Source organism: Alosa pseudoharengus, unplaced genomic scaffold (assembly GCF_046254945.1).
Source record: "Alosa pseudoharengus isolate Yale_2024_CS ecotype anadromous, Long Island Sound unplaced genomic scaffold, YU_APseudo_1.1 YU_APseudo_1.1_scf_13, whole genome shotgun sequence".
Taxonomy (NCBI): domain Eukaryota; kingdom Metazoa; phylum Chordata; class Actinopteri; order Clupeiformes; family Clupeidae; genus Alosa; species Alosa pseudoharengus.
In genome coordinates, this window is record NW_027468598.1 from 36134369 (window position 1) to 36148327 (window position 13959).

At 44.7% G+C, this 13959-nt stretch overlaps 1 protein-coding gene across 1 annotated transcript in view; it reads left to right on the plus strand.

Moving 5' to 3' along the window:
- The window catches only part of aadac (arylacetamide deacetylase), a 35030-nt gene extending 21359 nt beyond the window's left edge, over window positions 1-13671 (plus strand). The window contains exons 4-5 of the mRNA XM_076282965.1: window positions 11763-11934; window positions 13033-13671. Of these exons, the coding sequence (XP_076139080.1) occupies window positions 11763-11934; window positions 13033-13671 (811 nt within the window). The remainder of the gene's footprint in view (window positions 1-11762; window positions 11935-13032) is intronic.
- The last annotated feature ends 288 nt before the right edge of the window (window positions 13672-13959 follow it).

Here is a 13959-nt window from a genome sequence, read left to right on the forward strand (position 1 = left end):
AAAAATGCTAACTAGCATGCTAACATGCTAGCATGCTAACATGCTAGCATGCTAACTATGCTAACCATGCTAACTAGCTACAGTGGGTAGGAGTCATAGTTGATGACAAGTAACAGTTACAATGGCTGAACAGTTAAAAAGTTCAGTAGTTTAAAGGGTTAAATTGTTTAACAGTGAAATATTGTAGTGGACTTTTATTTTGAAACAGTTTTTGGCAGAGGAAGCAGTTGAACAGGATTTGTAGTCTTAATAGGGCCAGTTTGTATGCTTAAAGCCTGAGACTGGCAGTTGAAACAGGTGGCCCGAACACCTGCCATAGGATTCTAATTGCTTAACGGCCGTATTGTGATGTCATAATCATAATGTTAAGTCAATGGGGAAATTTTGATTAGTTTTTAATTAATAGTTTAAAAAGTATAAAAGTTACAAAGTTGAAAAATACAAAGCTCACATGTCCTAATTAAGACCTACGTAACATAGTTTGAATGAAGTTTCTACGTTAAACGGTTGAAGCTGCATTAAGTGCGTTAGAAGAAGAATAATAACTAGAAAAGCATTTCCTGAAGGAAATACAGTGCATGAAAATGCAAAAAATATGATGTAAAATATCATACAGAGTAAAAACAAACTATATTGGTTGCTAGGTAGATGAGGTTTAATATAGTTGGAGTGACTGAACAGTTAAATAGGTGGATAGTTTATATGGTTAAATGATTTGCTTGGTAGATAAGGTTTAATATAGTTGGAATGATTGAACGGTTAAATAGGTGGATAATACTTAACTTAGTTAACTTAGCTAATGCATTTTTAGTAGTTAGCAATACTAACATGCTAACTATGTTAACCATGTGACTTAGCTAATCTAGCTAATCATTTTTAGCAGTTTTGCTAACTATGCTAACTAGCATGTTAACATGCTAGCATGCTAACTATGCTAACCATTTTACTTAGCTAACTTAGCTAATCATTTTTAACAGTTTTGCTAAAAATGCTAACTAGCATGCTAACATGTTAGCATGCTAACTATGCTAACCATGTGACTTAGCTAACTTAGCTAATCATTTTTAGCAGTTTTGTAAAAAATGCTAACTAGCATGCTAACATGCTAGCATGCTAACTATGCTAACCATGTGACTTAGCTAACTTAGCTAATCATTTTTAGCAGTTTTGTAAAAAATGCTAACTAGCATGCTAACATGTTAGCATGCTAACTATGCTAACCATGTGACTTATCTAACTTAGCTAATCATTTTTAGCAGTTTTGTAAAAAATGCTAACTAGCATGCTAACATGCTAGCATGCTAACTATGCTAACCATGTGACTTAGCTAACTTAGCTAATCATTTTTAGCAGTTTTGTAAAAAATGCTAACTAGCATGCTAACATGCTAGCATGCTAACTATGCTAACCATGTGACTTAGCTAACTTAGCTAATCATTTTTAGCAGTTTTGTAAAAAATGCTAACTAGCATGCTAACATGTTAGCATGCTAACTATGCTAACCATGCTAACTAGCTACAGTGGGTAGGAGTCATAGTTGATGACAAGTAACAGTTACAATGGCTGAACAGTTAAAAAGTTCAGTAGTTTAAAGGGTTAAATTGTTTAACAGTGAAATATTGTAGTGAGGACTTTTATTTTGAAACAGTTTCTGGCAGAGGAAGCAGTTGAACAGGATGTGTAGTCTTAATAGGGCCAGTTTGTATGCTTAAAGCCTGAGACTGGCAGTTGAAACAGGTGGCCCGAACACCTGCCATAGGATTCTAATTGCTTAACGGCCGTATTGTGATGTCATAATCATAATGTTAAGTCAATGGGGAAATTTTGATTAGTTTTTATTTAATAGTTTAAAAAGTATAAAAGTTACAAAGTTGAAAAATACAAAGCTCACATGTCCTAAGTAAGACCTACGTAACATAGTTTGAATGAAGTTTCTACGTTAAACGGTTGAAGCTGCATTAAGTGCGTTAGAAGAATAATAATAATAATAATAATAATAATAATAAAATGCCTTGGAATAACAGTACAGTGCATTTTCATGCACTGTAATAATAATAATAATAATAAAATGCCTTGGAATAACAGTACAGTGCATTTTCATGCACTGTAATAATAATAATAATAAAATGCCTTGGAATAACAGTACAGTGCATTTTCATGCACTGTAATAATAATAAAATGCCTTGGAATAACAGTACAGTGCATTTTCATGCACTGTAATAAGAATAAAATGCCTAGGAAGAACAGTACAGTGCATTTTCATGCACTGTAATAAAATGCCTAGGAAGAACAGTACAGTGCATTTTCATGCACTGTAATAAGAAGAAGCCTAGGAAGAACAGTACAGTGCATTTTCATGCACTGTAATAATTATAAGAAGACCAGTGATAATAGTCCATTGCATGTAATGCAATTAGCATCTCCCACACAGAACTGCCACGGTTCCGCAGCTCTGAGGCAATAGCCTGGCTGTGGTCAGCAGTGCATGTCCACACCCTTACGAGAGCAGCTCTGTCACCACTTCCCACCTCTTGGCCTCTCTAATGTGCACACACCAGGAAGATATGGTGAGCTAGAGAGAGGCAGAGCTGAAGCCTTTGAAACAGCTCAGGGACTGAGGCCGTGTGAAACAGTGTGTCATTCTTCATCATGATTAGCCTGGCTCAGCTCAGGGACTGAGGCCGTGTGAAAGAATGTGTAGTTTTTCATCATGATTACCCCACCTCAGATGAGTGCTGCTATCTTCATATTTGTTTTAGTGCTGAGGACTTTATTTTTAGATCATTTTAAACTGGGCTTCTCTCTGAGGTAGTTTCCAACTCACAGGCCAGAGCACCTCAATATGCTGTTTTCGCTGCTCAAGTGATCTTATTTTACCATTTTGCCCACACAGTTTTTTTTTTATTTTCTAGTGAAGTCTGTACAAAGATAAAAAGGTGAAAAGTGCTACATTCAAAAAGGTCATTGTCCACATCTCCAACAGTTTTATTCATCAGTCTTGTCTGTTGGTCAAACTGGCGTGAATCTTTAACAAGCTCCTGACTTGACTGAATGTGTCCTATCTGACTATGTGTGTGTCCTATCTGACTATGTGTGTGTCCTACCTGACTATGCGTGTGTCCTATGTGTGTGCTTGTGTCCTATCTGACTATGTGTGTGTCCTATGCGTGTGTCCTATATGTGTGTCCTATCTGACTATGTGTGTTTTCTGACTATGCGTGTGTCCTATGTGTGTGTCCTATCTGACTATGTGTGTGTCCTACTTGACATTTTCAGTCTCATCTGACTGTATCTGTCCCCTGTGACAGAGTATGTCCTACCTGAATGAGTCCCATCTAACTGCGTGTGTCTTATCTTACTGTGTGTATGTGTGTGTGTGTGTTTGTGTCTCCCATGTGACAATGTCCGACTCACCTAGTTGTTTTACTGTCTATCCTACTTACTGTGTCTGTTTCATCTGACTGACTCTATCCTATCTGAATGTCTCTATCTGAATGTCTCTGTCCTATCTGACTGTCTCTGTCCTATCTGACTGTCTCTATCTCAATGGCTCTATCTGAATGTCTCTGTCCTATCTGAATGTATCTGAATGGCTCTGTCCTATCTGACTATCTCTGTCTCTATCTGAATGTCTCTATCTGAATGTCTCTGTCCAATCTGAATGTCTCTATCTGAATGTCTCTGTCCAATCTGAATGTCTCTATCTGAATGTCTCTGTCCAATCTGAATGTCTCTATCTGAATGTCTCTGTCCTATCTGAATGTCTCTATCCTCCTGTCTGAATGTCTCTATCTAATCAGAATATCTCTGTCCTATCTGAATGTCTCTGTCCTATCTGAATGTCTCTGTCCTATCTGAATATCTATGTCCTGTAGGATTCTCTAGGTTGTTGCGTTGTGTTTTAGTTCTAATGGTTGTATTGAAGATGGTCAATAAAGCTTGACGGCGGGATCAGGATCGGCGATTAGATGATGATTTATTGCAGATAGTACAATAATGAATAACAGAACACAGGCTAAGTCTCGAACAGTAAAACTGTGCAGAGTCTAACAGTTAAGGTTGTTGTTAGAAGCGGCGGCTGAGCCTTCCGATAGAAGATGCTCCTTGGTCGCTTCCTCGATCCGTCTCAGAGTCAAAACCTAAGACAAAGCCTGTTATACTAAAACATACAAACGAAAATCATGCCAACGTAGCAGGTGCCAACCAGTGTTCAAAACCCGGCTCTGGCCGGATGGATACCAGCCCTGAATGGCCCATGTTATGTCTGATGTGCCTCGGATGTTCCCAAACATCGGCCTGTCTGACCTTCCTGCTGGTGCACAGGCCTAAGGCACAGTTATGTTATGTACAATAGTATGGACCTCTCCCCGTTGTATACTACACACAGAAGTAACATATGAACACATCAGAATACAGTAAGAATACCCCAGAATTCTACAGTCCCCCCTCTTGATCAGTCAAAAAACACAGATTTTTTATAGATCAAACCATCATAAACAGAGTCTGATGTGTCCTAACAAAAAATAATAAAACCAAGCATTACTTCTCAGGCACTTTAAGGAAAAGAAAAGAAGTGCAGGCACCTTGAAAGAAAACTTAAAAACTGATTATGTTGCTGATGATTATCTCACATTCTAAGGGTCAAACCAAAAGGAAAACAAAGTCTTTTGGAAGTTCAGGAAACCGGTTCAAAGGCAAAGTCTTTGTCCCAGATGTTGTCTGTGGCTCCCGGCAACCTCATAGGCACATGTGGAGTGAAAAGAAAGAGCAGTATCAGTTGAAGGATAGTCATGGAAACAACAATATATATAATTATCTATTATAGGAGTGTAGCATCCTCCCAACCCTTGTCCCCCAGTGAGTCCCCGGTTAACCCGTTGCTGCGTGTTCAGCTCCCTTACGGGTGTCCCCAGAAACTCACCCCTAGAACCAGGACTACAGGATTACTGAAAGTCTCCCATGAATCTTCCCCCCTGTAGTTCACACCTCACCCCTAAAAGAAGATCGGCGGAAAATCAGATAGAATTCGTACCCTCCCCAAGCCCATCATGTTATCGGCAGGTCTACTAGCTTACAATGGCTCGCATGTATCCACTTTTCTTTGCCCTGGACCTTCACTGCCAAAAGTGTTATCAACAAAATCTTAAACGGCCCGTCGTACTAGCGCTAACCTTTGGGGCTTGTGAATCATCACCCATTGTCCTGGCACTAGAGAGTGCCCACCTTCCGGGGGTCTCCCCAGGCCTCTTCCTGGTTAGCCGCTGTTTGGACTGCCTTCGTCAATTGCACACAGTAAGTCAGCATCGCATCCGATGTCAGGTGGATGTCGGCTTTCCTTAAATCAACCGTTCCTGGTGCCGAGAAAGGCCTGCCTGTGTCTCTGTTGCTTGTAGCTCGCATGCTACACCAGACCGCTGGTAAGGCGTCAACCCAGGGAATGCCTTCTTGATGTTTCTTGGCCAGCCATTCCTTTAAGGTCCGGTTCGCTCTCTCCACCTGTCCCGACGATTCTGGATGGTATGGGCAGTTCAGGGACCAGTGAATGATGTCTTTTACGAGGACTTTGGCAGTGTGTAGTGCAGTTCCAGATCGTGCAGGGAAGGCCTTAATCCACCTGGAGAACTTGTACAGGACAATCAGAACATCTCGGTAGCCTTTGCATTTGGGAAAAGTGATGTAATCTATTTGGAGAACTCTGAATGGTCCTGGTGAAGCTGGATGTCTTCAGCATGGGCAACTTAACCTTCTTGTCGTGATTGTTTTGCCGACAGGTGACACACCGCTTGACGACGTCTTTGGCCGTTGCTGTGAACTTCGGTGACCACCAGACCTGTACGAATCTGTTCCTCATCTTCTCCACTCCCACGTGTCCAAGCGAATGAATTTGCGCTGCCAGATATGGCAGAAGACTTTCTGGAGCCACTGTTCGTGTTCTAAACCTCCACAAGTTGTCATCATGGAGCTTCGCCGCGTTTTCAATCCTAGTCCACTTTTCTTCTCGGCTCGAGCTGTTCTGCATGTCTATGATGTTGGCCAAACTTTCCTGTTTTCCCTCTTCAGATGTTTCCTTGACCTTCTTTGTCACTCTCATCATGCATTTCTCATCGTCATTTTCAAATTTTTTCCCGTTAGATCCGTCCGTGTTTCCATTCTTGTGTCCATTCTCGTTAGTCGTTTCGTTATCCCCTCTCTCTCTTATTCTTGCGGCTGTTCTTGACGCCGCATCCGCCATTGCATTGCCTCTTGCTTCAATGTTGTCTTGCCTTGTATGTGCCTTTACTTTGATCACTGCCAGTTCCTCTGGCAGCTGCATTGCATCCAACAATTCTGCCACAAGCTGTCCATTCTTGATGGGACTTTGTTTCATTTCAAACAGTCCACAGTCATTCTTTCCCCTAGCCAATGCAGGATGTTCCAGGAGATCCTCTCTTTTTAGCCTTCTCAGGTTCCACAAGACTTCTCCATCTCCCTCTCCAATGGCTATGGTGACTGGGGCTGTCTGCTTTAGACTGCATTTTTCTCCGGTTGGTCCACCAGCTGTCTTGATGACGCCTGACAGAGGTATTTTGTGTTTCTTCAATAGGCTGGATGAAAAGACTGTAAGTTCAGCACCAGTTTCAATAATGTGTTCTTCAAGCAAGGCAGTAGCATAGAGGGTGTTGTCGGTTCTTGCTGGTTGGTAAAGCACAGACACGCCGTCGGCGGTGGCTACTGTGCGCACAGGGCATATGAGTGCCTCGTCAGCTGACTCATCCCAGGTATCCCAGTCCTCCATCGCTGGCCTGGTTTTCTTTGTCTTCGGCCTTTTTACCGGAGCAGTCACTCCCTGGGCAGCATCGGATGTAGATGCCCCGTCATTCACTGGTGCAGGTGGGGGTGGGGGTGGTTGAGGTAAAGAGTTGACAGGTGGGGGCGGGGGTGGTGGTTGTGGTCGGGTAGGGAAAGAGTTGACAGGTGGGTAAGGTGGGTAAGGGCTTGTAGCCAGTGGCATTGGTAACAACAATGGGGGAGGAGGTGGTACTGAAGCTATGGCTAGTGGCTGTGGATAGCCATACTGGAGTGGAGCAGTTTGATGATGGTTGATTGCAGATGTTCTTCCTTGTCTTTGTGGATTGTAGAAAGCAGTGGCTGCTGATGGGGCCAGAATGATTTGTTTCGTGTCACCTGCTGGCTGTTGGTCAGGTGGGGTGCTGTTTCTTGGCCCATGTGGGGTTCCCATAACAGCAGCATTCTGTCCAATGAAGCTGTCTTTATCAATGTCCACTAGGCCTGTCACGATAACAAATTTTGCTGGACGATAAATTGTCTCAGAAATTATTGCGATAAGCGATAATATTGTCGTTCTGAGAATTTTCCTCGGGAAGAGGAAGACGGCCCACTTGTTTTTTTTCCCCAACTGGGAAAACTGCAGCGGATGATTGAGTTTTAGATGCATATGCATGTTTGTTGTGTTGCCGCTTTTAATTGCGACTGTTTTCCAAAAAATGCGACACACCGACTCGCACACGTTCAGTGATTCACCACAGGCATTCGGTTTAAATCCGAAATGCTCCCACACTGCAGCTGTCGCGTTTGGCTTAGAAACCAATTCCATCTTTTTTGTCTTTATTAGGCGTAGCCTACTGGAACTCGCAACTAGCTTTCTCTCTGCCTAGTGCCTACCGGTATACTTCTCACGCGGCTCTTTAGCTGCACTCTGTGGTAGGCTACGCCAGTAGTCCCGCCTCCCCACACACCATGCGACTGACAAGTGACTGACATGAGGGTTCACTCATCGTTACTCTAAGGACCCGAGAGAGGGAGAGAGAGAGACGAGGAAAACAAACAAGCAAATGGCATTTATCGCAGCCAGAAAAATTATCGAGCTAATTTTAATTATCATGCGATTAATTGATTTATTGAATATCACGACAGGCCTAATGTCCACTGCACTTCTAGATGTCTCCACCATGGCATATGGCGCTGTTGAGTCCAAGACAGGCAGAGTCGGATTGAGGCGGGTGCTTGGTTGCCTGTTGCGTCCCCTGCCCACACTAGGTGCCGGTTGAGTGGGCCTCTGAGACTACTCCTCTTCGCCTCATTCCACTCTGTTCTGGCAACACATCTGCTTCCATGAGTTGCTCCTCCAAATCACGTCTCTCAGTCTCTGTCCTCCAAATCCTGTCTCGGATCTCTAATTCCAACTTCTCTAATTTCCTTTGTAATTTTTCCTCAAACTTGCCAAATTGTAATTTCACTGCCATCCAATCTGACACATAGGCCTGCAACTTAGTTTTCCTACCAAGACCCATATCTGGATTGTGCTAATATCAATTAATATTAGATTTCAAATTGTACTATGTGTTTCATGCAGTGACGTGATCCTTTTAAATATATTTTTTATATATTTTTTCCGTGATGTGGTAGTGATATAGTGACAACTTTGCACTTTGAAAATTTGGTTAGTAATTTGTTCGCTTCTCAATTGTTCACAAGTTGTCCCTCTTTTTTATTTCACACTCACACTCACACACACTCTCACACTTCATCCCCATAGAGAAAAGGAAAGACAACATCCTAGAAGTATCTCCTTCGGACACTTTTCATGCAATTTATTGTACCCGCAGCCCGAGGCTGCCACTATAAATTCAACCCAGGTCAGAGATGTCTAGCTCTGTCTCTCTCTCCCCTCCACAGCAGAACAACATTCACACACACGCACTCTTCGTCCCCACAAGAGAAAAGGAAAGACACCCCCTAGAAGTATCTCCTTCGGACACTTTTCATGCAATTTATTGTACCCGCAGCCCGAGGCTGCCACTATAAATTCAACACAGGTCAGAGATATCTAGCTCTGTCTCTCTCCTCCCCCCCCCCCCCCCCCCCCCCCCACAGCAGAACAACGTGCGCGCACTCACACACACACATTCACTCTCCCTCAAGGGCAAGGAAACAAGGGCAAGAAAAACACACTCTCAAACCAGACACCTTACCAGTTACTTTACTGTACCCGCAGCCCGCAGCTGCCACTGTAAAATCAACAAGTGTCAGTTATATCTAGCTTTCCCTAGCTTTCCCTAGCTTTATCTAGCTTTCCCTAGCTTTCCCTAGCTTTATCTAGCTTTCCCTAGCTTTATCTAGCTTTATCTAGCTTTCCCTAGCTTTATCTAGCTTTATCTAGCTTAGTCCCCTTTCTTTTCCCTTTTCCCCTCCCTTCCAGCTGGACAGTGATAAAACAACAATTACATAAACAATTACATAAACCTGTTGACCTAGTCAACCAAAACATAGGTGGTGAGCCTATCCAACTTAACTTTCCAATAACTGCAAAACCAAGACACCCAAACTGGTGGTTGTTATTCCGTTTGTCAACACTGTAGCACTAAGTTTAGTCGTCACCAAACAAAGACCGTTGAGAAAACATAAACACCGCACAGCCTCCTATTTTCTCATTGGCACACACACAGCATTATCGCATGAAACCCTCACACACACAGCTTAACATGTATTAATATCACAGCAAAGAAAAGAAGTTCCCCAAGTAATTGTACGTTTAATCGATTATATCTTTTAATTCGTTCACGAATCTGTCATACCATTTTAAGTGAACTTTTGGCCACTTTTCCTCCTCTATACCCAATGAACTATAGAGCTCGCAGTCATTGGTACAGGCATATCAACACTCTTAATGACACAAACTTCAACACTCTCATTAAAATGCAGCTTTTAATTTCTAATTTATCTAATAAATTAGCTTTACTTTGGTTCTTTTTCCCGCATAAAGGAGTAAAGACTTTTTGCTTTCACCTGGTCAGAATGTCTTCACTGCATGCAGGGTGCGCAGTGCAGCAGTGTTTCCCCTCTTGGCAGGCTTCCAGCTGGGATTCAGTTGCGTCAATCAGGGTGCCAAGATGGACTCTTCTTACAGATGTTCAAGATCCAAAATCTGCCCCCGAAGTGTCTTTGAACCCGTTGGACCCGTGAATGTCTCTCTCTGAATGTCTCTATCTGAATGGCTCTATCTGAAGTCAAAGTCAAGGTCTGCCTTATTGTTAATTTCTTCACATGCCCAGACATACAAAGAGATCGAAATTACGTTTCTCACTATCCCACGGTGAAGACAAGACATATTTTACCAATTAAGTCCACAGATAAACATAACATTCAAGTAAACAATAAATGAGTAAATAAGAAGGCACATACAATGAAGAAATAAGAGCAGCAAAATTGGGTTGAAATTGTGCAATTGTGCATAAACAGTCAATATAATAGTGCAAAGTCAGGCCATTAAATGGCTGAGGTAGTTCTGTTTGACCTAAGTAAGCAAGTGGCATAGTGGTGCAAGTTATGTAAGAGCAGCAGAAGTATTGTGTTTTCAGGACAACAGGACAACAACAACACAAGTTGCAAAGTGTGCAAGTGTACAAGTGGAGTAGTGCAAGTGGAGTAGTGCAAGGCAGCCATTGTGGGTCCAAAGTCCAGGATGTTATGTAGCTGAGGGTGGAGGGGGGAGAGGGGGGAGAGAGTTCAGCATCCTAACAGCCTGGTGTATGAAGCTGTTGGTGAGTCTGGTGGTGCGGGAGCTCAGGCTTCTGTACCTCTTCCCAGAGGGCAGTAGATCAAACAAATTGTGAATTGTGAAGCGGGGTGACTTGCATCACTCACAATTGTGGTCGCCTTGCGGGTGAGGTGGGTGGTGTAAATGTCCTTCAGGGAGGGGAGTGAAGCACCAATAATCCTTCCAGCTGTGTTCACTATGCGCTGCAGGTCTTTCCTGTTGTATTCAATGCAGCTTCCGCCCCACACAGCGATACAGCTGGAGAGGATGCTCTCAATGGTGCCTCGGTAGAATGTGGTCATGATGGCTGGTGGAGCACTTGCTCGCCTGAGTTTCCGCAGGAAGTAGAGGCGGCGCTGAGCTTTCTTCGCCAGTGATGCAGTGTTGGTGGTCCAGGAGAGGTCTTCACTGATGTGCACCCCCAGGAATTTGGTGCTGCTTACTCTCTCCACCACAGCACCGTCAATGGTCAGTGGCAGGTGTTGGGTGTGACCTCTCCGGAAGTCAACAACAATCTCCTTGGTCTTGCTGACGTTCAGCAGGAGGTTGTTGTCCCTGCACCACGTGGTCAGAAGGTCGACCTCTAACCTGTATTGAGTCTCGTCGCCCTTGGTGATGAGACCCACCAGAGTTGTGTCATCAGCAAATTTCACTGTGTGATTGTTGCTGTAGGTTGCAGTGCAGTCATGCGTCAGCAGGGTGAAGAGCAGCGGACTGAGCACGCAGCCTTGGGGGGCCCCCGTGCTCAGTGTGATGCTGCTTGAGATATTGTTGCCAACACGTACTACTTGAGGCCTCTGACAGAGGAAGTCCAGTAGCCAGTTGCAGAGGTAGGTACTGAGTCCCAGTTTGTCAAGTTTGCAGATGAGTTGTTGTGGTATTATGGTGTTGAATGCAGAACTGAAGTCTATAAACAGCAATCTCACATATGAGTCTCTTTTTTCCAGGTGGGTGAGGGCTGGGTGGAGGGCAGAGCAGATTGCATCCTCTGTGGACCGTTTGAATGGCTCTATCCTATCTTAATGGCTCTATCTGAATGGCTCTGTCATATCTGAATGTCTCTGTCCTATCTGAATGTCTCTATTCTCCTATCTGAATGTCTCTATCATATCTGAATGTCTCTGTTCTCCTATCTGAATGTGTGTATCCAAACTGAACGCCTCTAACCGTATATCTAACCGTATATCTAACCGTATCTCTAACTGTATCTCTACCACACCCACAGATACCGCTTGGCCCCAGCGCACCACTTCCCGGTGCCGTTTGAGGACGTGTACCGGGTGGTGAAGCACTTCCTCCAGGCTGGAGTTCTGGCCCAGTACCAGGTGGACCCGGGACGGATCGCCGTGTCAGGGGACAGCGCTGGGGGCAACCTGGCTGCTGCCGTCGCCCAGCAGGTAATCAGAAGATAGACAGGTAGAAAGGATAGATAGAGAGAGAGAGAGAGAGAGAGAGAGAAAGAGAGAGAGAGAGAGAGAGAGAGAGAGTCCAAGCCAGCTAATATGTGATCAAACATGGTGGTTAGCTGTTAAAGTAACTGGCATATTAGCTCGGTAGAGAGTAATTGTTAACACCAGTTTTCTGGAGGTAATTGCATGATAAAATTTAGTTTATAATGAAAACCTGATGTGGTTGAATTGGTAAAGGCTCATAATGATTACAAGAACACTCTGAAATTCCACAGATTTTCCACAAATGTTCTAAAGCTGCTTTGGCAAAGTAACTGTTCATTGTGGATACCAGACATGGCTCAGATTATCCAATTTACCTGAGCCAAAGGATGGACATTTGCAAGGATATTTGTACCATTGTAAGTGCACAGAATGTTCTGAGTTGCACTGTGTTTGACACACTGGACTTTCATTTGACCTCAGGCTTTGGAGTAAAGAATGTTCACTTTTAACTTCCCAAGCTGTGTGTATCCTGTATTCGGTCAGGCACAAGTTTATTTCAGTAGCCCCTGGTCACTCACACAAACACACATACACATACACAAACACACACACATGCATGCGTACAAATACACACAGATGCATGCATACACATACACACAGATGCATGCGTACAAATACACGTGTCAAACACACACACACACACACACATACACACGCACACACATGCATGCATACACATGTGTCCCGTTAGGTCTCTGAACAGTCTGTGGTTGATTCTGGGACATTCTGGGGAAGTCAAGTGAGTAGGATTTAGCCGATGCTTCTATCCCAACAGGGGTAGGGACTCAGGGGTAGATACTCAGGGGTAGATACTCAGGGATAAGGACTCAGGGGTAGATACTCAGGGATAAGGAGTCAGGGTTAGATACTCAGGGGTAGGGACTCAGGGACTCGCAGTGTCAGCATCAGACCTGGGCCTGCACTTTATCATTTGCTGATGCTACTTTCTCCCTCATGCCCGTAATTCTAAAGATGATGACAGTAAGAATGTTCTAGAAGGCTGGTTCTAAGAGTGGTTCTAATCTGGTTCTTGGCCCACAGCTGCAACAGGATCCCGAGCAGCAGGTGGAGTTGAAGGCCCAGGTTCTGTTGTACCCGGCGGTTCAGGCACTGGACCTGAACACGCCGTCCTACCGGCAGAACCAGCACATGCCCATCCTGCCCCGTACCCTAATGGTGCGCTTCTGGAGCGAGTACTTCACCAGCGACAAGTCCCTGTTCCAGGCCATGCTGGCCAACGCGCACAACGGGCCCGAGTCTGCCTCCCTGCTCAAGTTCGCCGACTGGGGCGCCTTCCTGCCTGAGCGCTTCCGCGGCGGCTACAACTACACGGCACCACCGGTGGTCTCCACGGCGACCACCACCACCCCGGCGGTACCGACGACGGCCGACGGCGTGCTGCGGAGGATGAGCGACCCGCGGGCCTCTCCGCTCCTGGTGCCGGACGCGTCGCTGCGCGGGCTGCCCCGCGCCTACGTGCTGACCTGCGAGTACGACGTGCTGCGCGACGACGGCGTCATGTACACCACGCGGCTGCGGCGCGCCGGGGTCCCCGTCACGCACCAACACTACGCCGGCGGCTTCCACGGCGCCCTCATGTTCACCACGTGGCCTGCGGAGTTCGCCATCGCCCACCGCATGACGGACAACCTCCTGCACTGGCTCAAGACCAACCTCTGAACATACGTACACTCCCATGCCACCACCACCACCACCACCAACAACAACAACATCATCATCATCATCATCATCATCAACAACAACACATCTCCAACCTCTGAACATACATACACTCCCATGCCACCAACAACAACAACATCAACAACAACAACAACAACAACAACAACAACAACATCATCATCAACAACAACAACAACAACAACAACAACATCATCATCATCATCAACAACAACAACAACAACAACAACAACAACATCATCATCATCAACAACAACAACAACAACAACA